This window comes from Colossoma macropomum, unplaced genomic scaffold (genome assembly GCF_904425465.1).
Source record: "Colossoma macropomum unplaced genomic scaffold, Colossoma_macropomum, whole genome shotgun sequence".
Taxonomy (NCBI): domain Eukaryota; kingdom Metazoa; phylum Chordata; class Actinopteri; order Characiformes; family Serrasalmidae; genus Colossoma; species Colossoma macropomum.
This window is the reverse complement of record NW_023494805.1, coordinates 37,426,899-37,445,974: the sequence shown is the minus strand read 5'-3', so window position 1 is coordinate 37,445,974 and position 19,076 is coordinate 37,426,899. Positions and strand designations below refer to the sequence as shown.

At 39.6% G+C, this 19,076-nt stretch overlaps 1 protein-coding gene across 1 annotated transcript in view; it reads right to left on the bottom strand.

The window, feature by feature from the left end:
- xpr1b (xenotropic and polytropic retrovirus receptor 1b) overlaps positions 1 to 19,076 on the bottom strand; it is a 48,345-nt gene that overhangs the window by 17,776 nt on the left and 11,493 nt on the right. Inside the window, exon 3 of the mRNA XM_036596556.1 lies at positions 766 to 867. Coding sequence (XP_036452449.1) covers positions 766 to 867 — 102 coding nt within the window. The remainder of the gene's footprint in view (positions 1 to 765; positions 868 to 19,076) is intronic.

Sequence of the window (19,076 nt, the reverse complement as noted above, 5' to 3'; positions counted from 1 at the left end):
TGGTTAGGACTTCAGGAGCTGAACTGAAGGCCTTACACTCACAGTGGAACCAACCATCATGGGTAGAATCAATGTTGTGAGAAGTAACCATCATTTTAGGTGACTATTTTGGTGTGGAAGAACTCCAGTGGCCTGCACAGAGCACTGACCTCAACCCCGCTGAACACCTTTGGCATAAACTTCATATTAACACCTATTTGGAATGGGATTCCCAACAAGCTCATACAGGTGTGAAGGCAAGGTGTCTGCATATTTTTGGCCATTTTATGCACAGGAAATTAAAGATGTCAAATATTCTTTTTAAATTGGCGAACCAAAAAAACTTTTTATCGAAAAGGCAGTTAACGGTAAAATGGTGATTTTTTTTTACACACTTTCATTTTATGGCTTGCAATTTGCACAGAAAGTCATGGCAACATAGCTACAGAGTCTCTGCTGACTGACCTTTGGGGTAATACATTCCATTTACTGCCAAACTATAGCTTTAAAAGCAAGAATGGATAGGAGGATGGACAGATGGGCGAACAGCCGCTCTACTCAGAGAAAGCAGAGCGAAAGAGCAAGATAATTTGATGGGCTACATAAGAGTGGTCTTGGCTTATAGCCTGTTCTGGTTTTGGCAGAGTGTCTGAGTGATTTAATGTCTTTTCTTAGTAAGGCTTGGGGACATTTTGTCGTTGTGAAACGGGTGAGGAGTAGGGGAAAAAAAAACAAGGGGCGGAGTGAAAGTGAAGGAAAGATGGCTCAGTGTTTACATTCGCTTACCTGAATAAAAAGTGTTGATTTTGGCCAGCTCCTTCTCGCATGTTTGGAAGAACTTCTCCTCAAACTTGGCATAGTATCTCTTAACAGTGTCTTCATCCGTCACTGCAGAGAGAGAGAGAGAGAGAGAGAGAGAGAGAGAAAGAGAGAAAGAGAGAAAGAGAAAGAGAGAGAGAGAGAGAGAGGGGGGAATGGACAGGGATAATACAGGATTAAATCTTTTCTCCAACTGACTGAGTTTGTGCACATATTTGCAGGCCTGCCAAGTTGGAACTGGACAGTAAGCAGCGTGTCTTTTCCAAAGAGACGGATTGCTGAAAGTGGATGGCCGGGAGTCAGTGTGGAATCCTGCACTGATTCCACAGTTACAGCGCCAAACAAGGCGCTGTGGGAACGCTATCAGAGAGAGAATTCTCGAACTGTCCCGGGCATCTCCCTATCATAAAATATCAGTCGGATGTTATTTATGACCACGTTTGGACAGGAAAACCAAACTGTTCCCCTAATCTCGAATGCAGTCTATCAGCCAAGACATGTTTGGCATCTTTGCCTCTTTAGTTTTGGACAAAAGGACGGACTAAATCCAGGCTTCAAAATAGCTGCTGCTACGTTTGTCCAGTACGGAGTGAGGGTCGAGCATGTGAGACTGAGATGGAAGCTGGAACTCTGAATGGTCATTTTTGATCTAAGTGCAATTCATTCTGTGCTCATGACAATTGGGAGCCACTCTAAAATCTCCCACTTGCTACCTCATGCAACATCAGCTGCTTGTACTAGTTCGGCTGCTGTGCTCTTATAAAAAAGTTCGTAAAAGTTTTTTTTTTATAGTTGTTTGGTTTTGTCATTTTCTTGTAAACGTGGAATGTAGACAATGACCATTCACCACTTTTTTAAAAAGGGAAAAATAACAGGAAAGCATACAGTTTCTTTGGAAAGTTTTGCACAGAAGGGTTTACAGTTATCAGTGAGCAGCCATGTTGACATGACATCATATGTTAAATTCGCAGTTGAGGACACCAGAGTTCTGCGCGGGACTGTTTTTCAGTACCGCCCCTGCACAAAAGAGGAACCATTTGTCCTGCTCCCGCCCGCAGCTGAAACATTCCGTCCCGCTCCCGCCTGCAGTTCTGACAAGCCAAACTGACATCTGATTTTTGACACAGTTCATCAGTCTCACTGTGAAATAACTTCACCAAATGCCATTTACTCCCAGTAAACACAAAGCAGGAATTAAACAACAGAGCCGTTATTTTTGTGTTTTGCTGGGCAGCTGCGGCCGTCAGACTGAAGGCTTCATCTCTGTAAGCTACGAGAGTTTGCGTGTACCTGATCGGTTACTTCGCAAATCTTTAGAATGACTTCATTCATTTGAACTGTTTTACTGTCATCATTATATACTGTTTATGTATATGATTTATATATGTTTCTATTTATATATGATGATTTTTCTTCATGCATACTTCGGTCCGCTCCCGCAGTGGGCTGGTTTTTGCCCGCTCCCGCGCACAACACCGGTTATGTTTACATGCAAAGATTTTTGCCAATCCAACTGAATACATTCCGATTATGGATTAAGACTGAGGTGTTTGTGCTCACTGTACTCACCAATCTGATGGAAAATATCCATTTACATGCACACTACAAGTACCACTTAGTGCAGACGTTACCATGACAACAAGCGTCACGTGAGTCCAGTCAGAGTGAGACGAGCAGCAGTGAGCAGTGCTTGTGTTTTTCATTGCTTTAAATTGGTGTCAGACTCAGGAAAACGTCCTTCACATGTCCTTATTAAAGACGCGCGCACATGCGCAGAACGTACTTTAACTTTCCGACTGGGAATGTAATCAGATACAGGCGTTTACATCGTTATTATTCTTTTATTTAACAGATTATTTACAGGATTACCCACCTCGTTCAATCGGACAGAAATTGTAGTCCGAATGGCCTCAGTCTATTCCGACTGAGGTGTTTACATGGACGTATTCTATTCCGATTGAGCTATTCGTCGGATTATTAACGGATTACCAAACTGCATGTAAACATGGCTACTGACAATTTGTCCCACACCCCAAGATATGCAAGAGATGCGGTGCAGACCTCCTAGAGGACACCTTCCAGACTTCCTGAGTAGGAATGCTCAGCTGGAGAGCGGCATTTTCTTTGGCTACTGCTAGTCGGAAATTCCAAGTTATGATCTTCAGCCAAACACAGAAAATTTGAGAAGCGAAAGAGAGCTTTTCAACTACACTTGAGGTAAATGGTAAACTGTGTACAACAAACCCACCACTGCTACTCCTTTAACAAAACACTTCCAACTTTCAGGCAGGAATGATGAAGGATGAGGAAAGAACAAAGGGCAGGAATGTGTCACGAAGCCACTTGAGGAGGTGCTTGCAGCCTAAACTGTTTAGCTTAAAAATCAAGAGAGAAGAACATAAAGCCCTGATGCCTGGCTGGTGCTGGCTGGTGTGAGCCGGGCTGTGTTGACTGTAAACAGTATGTTGCCAGAGAGATGTAGGTGAGTGATATTTCCCCGAGGGGACTGGAACGCAGAGGGCAATGACTCCGAGCTCGCGGCTGGACAGCGTCCAGACTGCCAGACGCTGAATCACTGTCTTCAGGAGTGAGTAAGAGTCAGAGACAAAAACACACACCAGTCTGAAGCTTCGGGTTTGGAAAAAAACGACCTGGAACACGTCAATCATTTCGTCTCGAGCATCTACTGTAACTAATGCTGTCTCCAGTTTATGACTTGTCTGTCTATATCAGTGTCTTACATCAACAACAGACCAAACCCTATCGTTTACAACAGTACAGTCCATCATAGACATTTAGGAGATTAGTATTATTACCATAAATAGACTTGCTTGTATACACCACACCTTGTACTGTACACTCTCACTTTGCACACATTGGTAATATACAGAGCCCAAGTGATATGAAGATTTTGTGGAAAATACAGATAATGATACCATTTTTATTCTATTTTATTCTACAATAATATTTATTTAATTCTATTTTACAATAGATTTAATTAAACAGTGCTTTTTTACTGTCTGATCAGTGTCAGATTACTGTCAGTTCTCAATTCTCACACCTCTTAAACACGAATAAACAGCAGGAACTCAGTTTTAAATAACAAATACTGTAACGCTGTGGTAGAGCTACCCAAAACTCTCTGCAGCCTTGTTTCCGTTAATTATCTCTTCTTGTTCTTCTTTTCCGTTAGTTTTTTTTATAACAAAGGTAGGTGCCTTGTGACGTGTCTCTTACTAAAGATAAAGGGGTAGATTTACGAAGAGAGAAGCTAAATTACAAACAATTTGCTGACACTTTGTGCTGGTGAGGCAGCCAATTTAGCCATTTATCTACTATGCCTATAAAAACAACTGTTTGGCTCACACGCCTTTTACATATAAGCCCCATAAAGCCAGGTAGGGCAATAAATAGGTTTTTCATTCTTCTGTTTACAGTTTAAGCCGACTCAATAGGTCATTTATTTCCTTCAGATTTTCACTTACTAGGTCAAAATAATGACAGTCTTCAGGAAAAAGGTATTAATCAATAATCAAGAAGGTGAATAATAATTTAATGTAAATAATAATACATAATAAAGAATTATTTTAACATAAGCAACTATTATAGGACACATAAAATAAGACATTATTTAAACATAATATGCCAGAAATTGGAGAAAATCAGTACATTTTTTGAAACATACTTATTTTCAGCTGGTGGGATGAGAAAAGGGGGGTTTTTCTGCATTATTTCATGACTTGACTGGTTTAAAAGTGAGAGCGTTTACATGCACTTAATAATCGGATAACTGCAGAAAATCAGATTTTGTCAGTAATCTGATCAACGTGTTTACATGCACTTGCGTAATCAGAAAATGTGAAACTCCAGGTCTACATGAGTCAGACAGTAATCAAAGATTTCTGCTTTACAACCAGTCAATAAACTCACAGAAGAAGACGTGACGTAAACGGAATGTAAATCTCAAACTTCATGCTGCAGCTTTTTGTTTCAGTGCTGCTCCAAAAGTGTTTTACTGCTGTTTCCGCACATGTGCAGACTGAGAAATCCGAAAGAAATCAGAGTAAGAGCTCACATGCACCGAGATATCTGATTACTGAGCTAAAATCCAGCTCTCTTTATCGGATTTCTTAATCAGATTTCTATCTAAGAAATCAGAGTGTGCTGTTTACATGACCATTTGAATAATCAGATAACTGCAGAAATCCGATTATGATCGGATTATTGAGTGCATGTAAACACACTCAATGACATTACCAGACCAATGATGGTACGCAGCTGTGTAAATTGGCTGCTGAAATTTGGTGATGATCCAAGAAGATCTTTGGCGGCAACGTTGTTATTTGTTTAAGAAGAAAAAAGCAAGGAATGCCTTTGGGTTCATCCTGTATTGTAAGAGCACAAGATGAATCACACTTTGTAAGATTTTCTTTGGCTTTGGAGGACTTTTCCCTTTCCAGCAGGTCAGAAATCTGAAGGGGTTGCTGGCTTCCAAGTGAGGGTGTTACACAGTGCTCCTTTTTGGGCTGTTTGTTTGTCTGGGTCTGTGTCTGCTCTTTCTAGGCCCAACTTTAACTATTAGGGGTGTGCATTTCAACTAACTGAGATATTTGAGAATTCATGAAAGTAAGAGTTCATATCTGGTTAACTGTGACAAAAGATTGACTGAAATGAAGGTGCTGTTTTAGGTGACAGCACTGGTATTGCGCTAAAACTTGGGGACATCGACAGGTTTTTATGTCAGATAAGCAGCTCGAACGATTAACCGAGTAATCGAGCATCCCTAGTAGCTCTGCCCCTGCTGAGTTAACATATTAGGAACATAGTCATATTGAACAATATAAGGCAGTGGTCACCAATCCCTTTCTCCTGCATATCTACAGTGCTCAAAAGCAGTCTTGGGACACCTCTATCATCATTTGTTTTCAGAATTATTTACTTTGTTAATGCATCATGGAATTTGTGCTTTGCTGTATTCAGCACATCATTTCAGCTATATTATTACTAAATCAATACTTTGAGTCCAACCGCACAGTAGGAGATAACAGTAACTAGATAACCTTCACCCAACCTTCCATTTTGCTCTAAACAAATATTGGCCCACTAATCCAAATGCACATGTTCAAACCAGAGATCTCCAGCGCTACTTGACAAAGTGCCTCTGAGAAAAACACAGATACTGCATAAATTCTTGGAAAGAGAAAGAATGTGTTCAAAACCTGCCACTCAAACAAGACAATCCAACAGGCCTGGCTGAGCATAAGCTGTGCAAACTCATGCACTCTATGCCTAGAAGACTTCAAGCTGTCATTCAAAAGAAGGAACAACATACTAAATACTAACATACGTGAAGGAAAGAGACATTAATGATTGTTCCATTATTGTTTGAGTACTTTTCCACCAGTTTTCAGTTCATTACTGGGATCTTTTTGAGTTTCAGTTAGCAAACCTGGTCATTCTTGCTGGCAGTTCTAACTTTTCTCATGGATACAAAAGAATAAATGATAATTTTGGCTTGGAAAGTAATAAATAGAAAATATATAAATTGTATTCAGAGTGTGTCCCAAGGCTAATTTTGGGCACTGTACCTTCCGGCAGGCTCCAAGCCGAATCGACCCCACACGCTCCATTTAATTAGTGCCTTCAGAAGTCCTTGATTAGCTGAAAGTGGGATGGAGGTGAAACCTACAGGAAGGTAGATCTCCCAAAGAGGGTTGGTGACTGCTGATCTAAGATTTTGCTCTGTTGTCGGGACACAGTGAGTTTAAATCCCAGCTGGGACCATAAAGCTGGCAACTATCGGCACATTATCAGGTCACCAATATTAGCCGATACTACTGGCCGGGCCCAAGTACAGTATAAGCACCAACCATTAACCTATTCCGAAAGAATCTCTGCACATTTACACCTGTAACAGTCATAGACCACACGATCTATATTGCTGTAAATACTCTGTACATTGGTTTTCATACTAAAGACATGTATTAGAGGTGTAACCATTTCACAAACTCCAAAACTCAATGTGATACAATGAAGCGGAGTCTCTATTCAGTACAATTTTTTTGAAACAGTAAAAATAAGAAGAGGGTGAAAGCAGGCCTTAAACCAGATCTAAGTTTATTAGAAAGATCAAACACTTTAACTACCAGCTAACAGACTAACATGCTAGTCAGAAGACAACAATCCAGTATGATAGGCTGTGATACAATCCGATATGTTGTACTGTTAAACCCCTAATATGTTTTGTGACCCCCTTTGTGGCTGCAATTGTATGGAATTGTTTACTATTCGTATCTGGTATTGTCCATCCGGTATTGTCCTCCGTGACAAATGTCTCGTACACAAGTGTGCTTGACCAGTGAAGTGACTCTGAATCTGATAAAGGAGAAAAAAATGATTTGTTCCAACTGCATTCTCCATATTTTTGATATATAAAAGAGGAAACCTGCACAAGTTATTTCCGAATACGTCACTATCAGCCATGACTGCAAGGCTCACGCTGCAAGAACAATGTTTTCCAATGCATGACAATCGTAGCACCAGCTTCCTTAAAAAATTCTCACATTGTTTGAACATTATTTCATGCTGCTCATCAACATGTTTGGTTGGCAAATCATTTCTCCATTTCTAGATAAGACTGAAGAGCCCAGAATTACTTTAGAAAGCTTAGCATAGCATTAAAGAGCTGAGTGTACAATCACCAGAAGCAAGATATCCACTTATCAAAGCAGGCTTATCAGTTATGTTAGTTATCGGTGATAAGAAATGTACAGAAACAGCTTAAATAAACAAACGCAGGAGGAAAAACTGAACAGTGCCTGGTGAGGCTGATTAAAGTGACAGTGTCCAGAGTGGCCAAGAGTTCACTCGGGTAGCATGTGCTTTTTCTTGACAGTGCATTTCTAAACCTATGAGACATGAGACATCATCATGTGACTGGAGGGGTCATGAGGAAAGAAGGGAGCAGAGAATCAATGCAGGTCAGTGGAGTATTTAACTGATTTGCACAGCCTTGTCTTCTTCACTGACCTCGTTCAAATTTACTCGGCTGTCCTGCTGGCAAGATGCGCTGCTGCTTATCAATAGGAGCGCTTATTGAGGGACACCTACAGATGCATAATACTTGATGTTACTGTCAAAATGACAACACAATCATGGAAAAAGTGTAAGTGAAAAGCAGAAAGGCTTTAAAAGAACCCATATGATGTATCTTGGCAAGTTAAACTGTCTTAAATCTAGTTGATATATCTAATATTCCTCATGTTGATATTACTAACAGCTCATATGATTGTTTCATTTATTTCTAGATGTTTTTATTTGTATTGAGCAATTTCATTAAATAAAATTATCTTACTATATTGTCAGATAATTTTGCTTATTTTGAGAAATGTGCTTGAAACAAGCAAAATTACCTGCCAATTTAGTGAGATAATTTTACTTAATAAAGTTTAAAAAAGGAAAAAACATATAGAAATAAGTTATAGAATCTTATAATATTTGTGCAGTCATCTCAAAATTAGAAATATTAGTTATTTAGATTTGATTTAAGATGATTTTTCTTGTTAAGATATTTTTTGCAGTGTGCTTCTGTAAAACAAAGGTTTAATGTACAGTACTGTGTAAAAATCAGAAAGAACCTTTCATTTATTTAATCTCCAGTTAACAGCCATTAAGTGCAAGTTATTCATTTTTCAGGAGATATTTCTGAGGAGATACAAAATAAGACAAACAACCATGCAAGACCTGGTAGACCACCAAAATTGTCAGCATCAGATAAAAAATACTTAAAGTCCTATGTAAGATTTGTGGATTTGGCGACCTCTCTGGTGTAAAAGTGTAATTGCATGAAAAGAACCTTTCATAATGTGAGTTGTTCTTTGGACCCCTTCCCCGAGTGGATGGTCTGAAGATTGTGTTAAAAGAGAATTCAAGGAGAACTCAGTGTCTTCCAAGGATGTGAGTGAATGATCTAGTATTGCCATCAGTATAATGTTAATTTTGCATTTGAGACCTAAACATCAAAACTGGACCTTCTTTTTGAGTCTGTGTGTGTGACATTACCACAAACACGTTTGACCGGGTGCGAAAAAATCAAATCTGACGCCTCTGACTTTTAAATTATTGTTTCAGGCTTTACCATGCGACTCACAGCAGTGGACATTTTAGCCTGGTTTTACTTCCTGACTCAGTAATGCTGCTTCTTTCAACTGTAACAAAAAAGAAAGTATATATCACTGAGTGTGTTTACCAGCACTTAATAATCCGATAACTGCAGAAAATCAGATTTTGTCAGTAATCTGATCAATGCATTTACATGCACTTGAGTAATCAGATAATTGGGAAACTCCAGGCCTACATAAGTCAGGCAGTAATTGGATTTTCTTTACGGACGTAAACATAATGTAAAACTCAAACTTCATGCTGTGGCTTTTTTTAAATATCATGTCACTTTATCTGAAAATATGAACATACATCATCTAGAAGATGAAGAATATTTAAACCCTGAATTCCATTAAGCATGTAATCAGATTCAGCATCACTCCAAACGTGTTTTGCTGCGTCTCGCAGTGATGCTACTCGCTTATTTCTGGTACCGCTGTCTTTTTTGCACATGCGCACTAAGAAAGGTGAAAGTAATCAGAGTAAGAGTTTACATGCACTGAGAAATCTGATTACTGAGCTAAAATCCAGCTCTCCTAACTATGTCCCTCTTATCCCCCCATCCCCCCCTCTTTCCCTCTCCCCCTCTTTTTCCCTGAGCTGAGCGGCTGCCTGTCTCAAGAGGGTCTGACGTGACTGATGCGGCCGGCGCGCTGCACAGTGGTGTAAAACTGTATCCACTTATACTGTTTTGTGTCTGTGCTGTTATCCGGTGTCGACCAGAGGAGGATGGGTTCCCCTTTTGAGTCTGGTTCCTCTCAAGGTTTCTTCCTCCTTTTGAGGGAGTTTTTCCTTGCCACTGTCGCCAAGGCTTGCTCACTGGGGGCGTGGACCCGGATTCACTGTTAAGCTGCTTTGTGACAACATCTGTTGTAAAAGGCGCTATATAAATAAATTTGACTTGACTTGACTTGACTCTCTTTATCGGATTTCTAGGTCGGAGTATGGTGTTTACATGACCATTTGAATAATCGGATAACTGCAGAAATCAGATTATGATCGGTTTATTGAGTGCATGTAAACGCACTCAATGAATGTGTTCGGAATTTGGATCATGAGAGGCATCAAATGCAACCAACTTCTAAAACTGAACTTTAGAAGTGTGGAAAAATATCCCTGCAGATTTCCTTAAAAAACTGGCAGTGAGTCTCCTGAAAAGAATGGAAGCTGTAATAAAGACAAAGAGAGGACATATAAACACTTTTGCACAAAACTGTATGTAAATACTGTTACATATTGTAAATTCCCTGGTCCACGCAGCCAACATGTGGAAACCAAGGTGAAAAGCACTGTTTTGAATTCATCATGATTGTCATGTCACAACTATCAACCCAATTACATGTGTGCTGATAGCTGTGGAAGTGCACTTATGATTCACCTCCATTCAACCCAGCAGTTTAGCACCACCCATTCACATTAAAGTGATAATGGGTTCTGAAGACAGTCTGCAGTACAGTTACTGGATTAAATGTTGTGCTGTTTCTGGATGTCAGGAAGCAAATACAGGCACTCTGACATCCCTGAGTCCATACTTTTTTATGGAATGAAGCACAATACAGAGCAGCCAATCAGAACAGACATCCTTTACATGCATCAGTCTTAAAGGCGCATTCACAGCCTGTTTAGTACGAAAGGATAAAGAGAGCTTATAAAATGGTCATATAAAAATGAATTACAACCATTTTTCATAAACAGAACTATACAAATTTTACGAGTGCATTTTTTTTAACAAGAGAAATGTCAAATACGGCCCCTAATGTTGTTCTAAAATGGCTATCCAAGAATATTTTGGCATATTATACTAAACGGATTTCAGGTTCCTTCGCTATCTGATGATTCATTGCTGTTTTCCTCGAAAAGAGAGAAAACCGTGTGCTACTCCAGCTGAACATGTGGTTTGAGATGTTTCTCTAACCCAGCTCTGAGAAATGGTCCTCCATGGGAAGAGAGCCTTAGTTTTGTAAACGCCTGCGCTGTAGGTTAGAGCATCCCGGCGGGAGTCCTTATGCCGTGAGTTCAGAACTGGACTGGTTTAGGTAACCCTCCGAGTGAGGCCCGCAAATGGGTCAGTGTGCCCGGCCTAGAGTGTAGACGAGGCCCCCAGCGGAAACACACAGAGCTCGATTACATACGAGCGCTGTGGGGCTGGAGGGATGGGGCTTGACTGCTTTCTCACACAGCTGGAGCTTCGGGGCAAGAGTTAGGGTTGCAAATTACTCTGAGAAACATTCACAGTTGTCTGCTTCTGTGAACTCAAGACCTTATAAACAAGCGCTGGTGTGGGATTTTAGGACTCTCTGATACTCTGTACTGGAGACTAGGGATGTGTGTTCTGACTAATTTTGATATTCAAGTATCTGAAAGAGTTATATTTGGATATTCAGCACTGTGCAAAAGTCAGAGAACACCCTTTATTTACATAACAACAAGTCAACATGGCTATTAAGTACAAGTTATTCATTTTTCTGAGTCAGAAAACAATCAACAGAAAATTACACCACTATATATTCATTTGTTCACACTCCACCTTTATTACAGCTTTCATTCTTTAATTTTTCTTAAAAATTGGTTGCATTTTCTGCCTCTCACAATCCAATGGCCAGTGCATTGTTCTGAGACCACCCGCATCTATCCGACAGTCAATACCTGTTCATTAACAGGCAGTATGAGACCATTCTTCACCTGTTATTCATTTTCTGGAGATTTTTCTGAGGATATTGTTTCTAAAACTAGAGTTCAAAAATGATTAAAAGAGACAGAGAAAATGGGATTCCTAACAACCACCTGGAAGACCTGGTAGACACCAAAACTGCCCCCATCAGATAAACAGCACTTAAAGCTTTCATCTTTGAGAGAGAGGAGAAAATCAAACTGCTTCAGATGTGAAAACATCCACAAATGTTTCTGTCCATCCTTCCACTGTGAGAAGACGACTCAGTGCTTTGGGTCTGAAAGGATGTGTAGCTGTCAAGAAGCCTCAATGAGAAAATAAAAAAGAAATGAAATGGAGCTGCTGGTGTTCTAAATGGAGTGTCCACCCCAGAGTCCAGACCTAAAGATCAACTGAATGTGTTTAGGAGCACTCACACTAATACCAAAAATGTTGAAATTATATGTAGTTGTTGAGGACTTTCTAATTTTCTGTTAAATATATTTCTGTTAATCATATTGTTTTTTTCTTGATGCTGAAAAATGAATAACTTGAATGGCCGTTTTGACTGGAACTTAATTAAACGAAGGGTGGCCTCTGACTTTTGTACAGTACCGTATGTATGGATCGGCTCTGTTCAGCCCGGGACATCCCTATTGTTTACTGCAACCACCCCAGGCTTCATCGTCAGAGTCTCTTGAGGTAACGGGCGCTCCAGCAGACTTTGGTCGACAGAGTGAGAAACCACTCATCTTCGCGGCGAAATTTTGAGCGTATGATCTCACTGTTAGCCAGAGCAGGACTGTCATAATAACGTGCGTAACTTTGCGCCCAAATGTCCTGAAATGAGGGGTTGAGGCTCGCAGCCGCCTCCGCAATCAGTCCTTTGGCAGCTCACGTCACCGCCACAAGCGCCGCTCGGTCGACCGAAAGCGTTGCTGCAGCTCCAGCCTTCCAGGTGCTCGCGCGTTCTAAATCTGAAATGATCACCGTTAACTATGCTTAACCAGCACCCCTAAAAAAAGCATAAACAGTCAGGGAAAGCAGATTACTGTTATTTACAGATAATTACAGCCGACCTGATCCCACGTCTTTGAAGAAGCCTGAACGCGTTGTGGCCTCGCGCCATCTCAAACAGAGAAAAGGAAAACAAAACAAAGTAGCGGCAGCATCTGGACGAGCATGTGGGTGTGATATTTGAGCCTGTGTGTGCGTGAGCAGTTCTGAGTGTGTCTGAACACGAGAATCGTTGTTTATCTGACAGCTTTGACCTTTAATGAAAGCGTATTTGTTGGGGCTGTCCTCCACTAGCTTTCCACTGCACATCAATCTGAAGGGAAATCACAGGCAATAAATGGGTCAAATTTACTGCTACTGGTCTGCTGTGGCTGGGAGGGTGATTCAGCCACAGCTTGACGGCCACAGGGAAGGCAATGGTACCCTATTCACCCCAAATATGGAAGACTTAGACTTAACATAAACACAGGTTCATCCCTTGTACAACCACTACTCTGTGTCACACCAAAACAAGCAGACATTCTATTGCTGCAATAGCAGGTGGCCCTCAGTTACTTTCTCCATTACTTAGGCCTATTTATTACATGCTTATGTGCATTTAATCATTATCATTATTCTAAACAGGTCTGTCAGTGTCTACATGATTACTATCCAATTATATTAAGTAATCTAGTGATTATTCTGATGATTAATAGGAAAATTTGTCATTTTAGCGGCCAAACTATGAAAAATGGACTCTGTACTTCGTAATGATTGTATGTAAAAGTTTGAACACACCTGGTCAAACTGCACTTTTTGTTGACTTTCTAGGTGAAAACAAGTTAATACATCCTGTAGAGAGAGCAAACTTAAATATGGCATTATCCTGATTTTTGTGCACCGTTTCTATCTGTTTGCTGAGTTTAACATACTGAAAAAAATATAAAATACAAACTGTGCCGTAACTTTGCACAAGCCACGTTTTATGTTTATGTTAAATTCAACAAATAAGCAGAAATTATGTCTTTAAATGTGCAGAGGTGTGCTCCGTGTAGCGAATGTAATACTTACTTTCATTTAGGAAATCAAAAAAACATGCAATTTGACCATGGGCACCAAAACTTTTGCTTGACTGTAACTGAGCAATAACTAGCAGTGGTGTTCAGTTCCCACACAGGGATATAATACTGCTTAAACACAGACGTTAGACATATTAGAAGTGTATAACAAACAATCATACTCTGTATGATGCAGTTTTACATGGAAAGCCCAACTGAATATTATTGGAGTAGCCTGTTAGCCGCCTGCTGAACTGTTCAGCCATTTACTTTATTGCAATTGGTAACAGTAAACATGACATTTTACTTCAGACGCGGACCACTATACCGGATTAGTTCAAACTGCGGAAAAAAACCCTATAAAAAATTAAAACACGAAAAAAAAAAAATTTCCGAACTTAAATATTTACAAGGATTTAACTATTAACTACTTCATTTTTTTTATTTCATATTTATTGGGAGGTGTCCGTCCCAAACCCTAATTACGAAACTTATCATAAAAATAATACTTACATTTTTTTGTTTTTCTTTTCTTTCTTTTTTAAGACTTTAAGATTTATTTTAAAGTGAAGCTGAAAGATTTATATTTACCATGAGTTTACCTTTTAAAATAAAAAAACATACTATATACAAAGCTTATTTTAGAGCAAGAAGGGGGACTGTCCCTCAAGGCCACATGATAGGCAGTTTTTGAATTAGATGTGTCCCAAAGTCTGAAAATCAGTGTTGAACACTAATGAAACATGTTTTCAGCAATGAAGTAAATTCTTTGTGTTTTAATGAAAAATATCATTATTCATATGTGGACAACTATTCAAAGCTGTGTTTGCTAGTCATGCACTGGCTAGCATTTTTGAGGTTTGCTCAAAATTAGCTAAAATAATCACTACCGAAAAATCTGTTGAAGTTACAGTAGCGCTATGATTTGTGTTAGTGACAAAATGGAACATTATCATCTATTTTTAGGTATGGGGTCATTAAAGCAAAACCAATTTAGTCTAAAGTCCAAGTCAATTAAAAAGCTGTGAACGTGTTTTGAATTCTGACGAATCAATTTGGCAGAATAATCTATACATGCAATTTGCAATGACAAACATACATGCATTGGTGAGATCCTGCTGCTGTGGGTTTCCTCTCTTTCAGTGATGGTTACAAAAGTAATGTGAGCGATAACAACTCCTCTTTGTGGAAAATCTTCAGTCTTCCAAACCACACTTTATAATGACCTGTGGATACTCCGTTTAGCATCCAAAATATTAACTAATTAAAAACAGATTTATTAAGAATGTAAGAACACATTTTACACAAATAATTTTTGTAATTGAGGAATCAAATGTAATCGAGTAAGTCCAGAATTCTCTGCTATGCACAGAAAAAAAATTACAACAAGGCACAGCAGTGTCTTGCTCGTCGCTGCTTGGTTTAGACCCAAAAATATCCAGCCAAGAGAGGCTCTGCGGTTAGAAACTGACCACTGATGAAGGGCTACAGGACGCTAACACAAATTGTGCATAAACAGATGGGCTCCAGTCTCTCACTGCACACCAGCAAGGTGGAGCAACAAGCAAGGGGTTTCTAATAAAGTGGTTAATCAGTTTGCAAGCCATTAAAAGAACAATGAACGCAACAGTGACAATGATAAACCTCTCAAAACTGCCAAAATGACTAATCCCTGCACATTTACACAGACGCACAGACGTAAAGACTTCCCTGCTGAGAAATTAGTCCACAGTTGTCGATAATGACATCATAAACTCCGCAAGTGTAACACTGTATTCACACAAAGCAGTGCAGTGACATGCAACACTGTTTTTGTGCCCGACAGCAAAACATGCACTTAGTCATGTCCACACAACACCATGATCTTTAGTGAAAAATACTGTGACGTCACCATAATGGCACACTCTCATGGCTCATCAACAACATCTGTGTTTTTACCATAAACAAAAAAGAAACACCAGAGAAAACAGAGCAGAAAGTTCATCCACAGAATCTTTAGGAAGGCTATGGAAAAGGAGACCAGAAACCCTGAGTTCTCAATCAGGTAAAGGCAAAGAGTGGCTTATATGAATGTTAGTAAGGCTGCTTGTTTGCTTATAGTTTGGTTCTCTTGGTCCAGAACACAGTTGAAATTGATACACTGCTGCATTTTGGTTCTGGTTTGTTTAGTGTTCACACTGACATATTTAACATTGAACCAAAAGATGTAAACAAAGTCATATTTGCAGAAGGTCACAACTGACTGGGCAGATTTTTATGACAGTAACTGTGATGATGTCCACCGAACCTTCTGAATTATACTGTTCTCTGTTCTATCTGGGCTTGTTGGTTTGATTTATGTCTTGTTTAATCTGTCTTGTGATATTAGAGCAACAAGCCACTAGACTCTCTGTGTTAACGTGGCTTTGCACAAGGCAAAGCAGGTTAAAATCCTTTAAACAGCCTCAGGTGTCTCACCTCCTTGTTTCTACGCTCATTGTCCATTTTATCAGCTCCACTTACTATATAGGTGCACTTTGTAGTTCTACAGTTACAGACTGTAGTCCATCTGTTTCTCTGCATACTTTGTTAGCCCCCTTTTACCCTGTTCTTCAGTGGTCAGGACCCCCATGGACCCTCACAGAGCAGGTACTGTTTGGGTGGTGGATCATTCTGCACTGCAGTAGCACTGACGTGGTGGTGGTGTGTTAGTGTGTGATTGGATCAGACACAGCAGTGCTGCTGGAGTTTTAAACACCTCAGTGTCACTGCTGCACTGAGAAAAGTCCCCAACCAAAAATATCCAGCCAACAGCGTCCTGTGGGCAGCGTCCTGTGACCACTGATGAAGGACTAGAGGATGACCAGCACAAACTGTGCAGCAGCAGATGAGCTATCGTCTCTGACTTTACATCTACAAGGGGGACTGACAAGGCAGGAGTGTCTAATAGAGTGGACAGTGAGTGGACAGTGTTTAAAAACTCCAGCAGCACTGCTGTGTCTGATCCACTCAAACCAGCGCAGCACACACTAACACACCTCCACGTCAGTGTTACTGCAGCACTGAGCATGATCCACCACCCAAATAGTACCTGCTCTGTGAGGGTCCATGGGGGTCCTGACCACTGAAGAACAGGGTAAAAGGGGGCTAACAAAGTATGCAGAGAAACAGATGGACTACAGTCTGTAATTGTAGAACTACAAAGTGCACCTATAGTAAGTGGAGCTGATAAAATGGACAATGAGCTTAGAAACAAGGAGGTGGTCATAATGTTATGCCTGATCGTTATATGTACATGTATGATCAGCTCATAATCAGTATGGGTTTGGCTGCAATAATAATTAGGAATGCAGTACTATGAAAAGTCACATTCAACAATCCGCAACAAACAGACCATTTAACCTAACGTTACTTTGCCACCTTAAATGTCTGGCAACGCTAAGTGCAAGTTACGAAACGTTAGGCTAACGTTATTAACGTTAAATATTTCCCCAAGGTTGGCAGGTCTGTGTCAAGTTAACTCAATTCACAATTTCAACATCAACCCCAGCCTGTTTACCTAAATTCTGCATTTTATTCATTTTCATTCATGCATTTGTAACCCTACAGATATACATGTTTACCTGTAAAGTTAATGGTAATGGTAAATGTAGTCCCAATTGACAATGTACAGGAAAAGTCGGCATTAGCTCACAATTCCTATATCTCTGATGTTTTTATCTACATTTAATGTTAAATATAAATTAAGATAAATATCTGTCAAGTTCTGGAGTCTTGTTGACTTTGAAAGCTTTCTTCAGATGGAGAGAGAGACACAGAGGACTGAGACGGCACTTTCTAACCTTCACCTGAAACAATTAAATGAGAAAGCAGGTACTCTAACTCGAGTGCTTCATTTCCTTCTGCTTTTAATTAATAAAAAAAAATCTATCTGAACATGAGGAGCAGAGAGCAGACAGGGTTATGTAATTAATCTAGGGATGTGTGAGCGCACACCTGAGAGTGCACAGCTGCAGGCAGGAATGATATAACTGCCCACGATAACACTAGTGCAATTTCATGCATGAGGGTATTTTCAAAAATACCATCTTATCATGTTGTAAGCAGTCATTTGTGAGAGAGACTAATTTGAATCAGACTGGATTTAGTAAGTACTGCCATTATGAATATTTGGAATGCCCATTTTAATTACTTAGGCTTTATTTTTCCATCTTCCATTTTCATCAAGAACCAAAGACTGTATTCTTACCCATAAATAGATACATAAATGAACCAGTTGTCAAATGTGCCTCTGCTATAATCATGGAAATCATTAATGTATGATTTTTTATGTAAACTGCCTAGAAAAGATCCCATCTCCCATTCCAGTGTAGGTCAGGTCAATATAAAGACTCATCAACTTAACGTACATAAGTGTACGTGCGAATACTACGTATTTAAATAAATGAGAATTCAAGATTTATATAACTTAGCAGGGCTGGCCCAAAAAAGCATTTCACAGGCATTAAACACTTGCATTTAAGAACGAGCAGTTGTTTTTATATATATTTGTTCTCAATACTATCATTAAAAACCTAATGATATATACATTTCATAATTAACCACAATGTTAAGTCTGTTCATTAGTTTTTGATTTATAACAAACAGTTTTATACATTTCTACATCCTTTTTACGATGGACATCGCAAAGAGGCCGGTATATTAGTTCAATTCCCTCGTAAGTGAAATAACTTCAGTAGTCAAACATATATCTTGCTCAGGATTGTTGACTAGGTGAGTTACTTCAGTGTTTTATACTAAATTCTTATAGATTTACAGGAGATCATATATTTTAGGAGTCAGCTAATCCATTCAGATAGCCTGGTGTCTTTGTCTTGGTCTCAACATTGCAGTGGCTAAACAGCAAATAAAAGAAAATGAAGCGCAGCTCAGTTGAAGACGCACTTGTATATTGTCACATTCACTTTGGCTATGAAACTGTAATTAATTTAGTTCAAAAGAACCGAACTGTGAATGTCACACGTACCGACTCTGTCTGAGAGCTTGTGGTCACTTAGCTTAGCCCTTTGCCTTCTTCTCTGAAGCCATTTTGCCTGAGGCGGTTTGAAACGACTGGTCTCGCCTGATGAACGAGAGCTGAGACGCGTTTTTCCCCATGACCGAAGTCATTTTTCAGCCTAAAAACAAGCATGACATCTGCTTGCAGCACAGAGTGTGGTTTACCAGTGCAGTGATTCTGTAGAACAATCTCATCTATGTTTTGTACAATAAATTTGAAAGGATATCACACCACCCAACATTTAAAAGTTTTACAGTAAGGTGCATCCAGTAAGCATATCTTCCTTTCTATTTCTTTTTCAACTGAAAATTGAAAGGTGTATAAGGTGAAAATAAATATACACTTGTCAAAAAATGGGCCAAGCCCAAATCGGCAA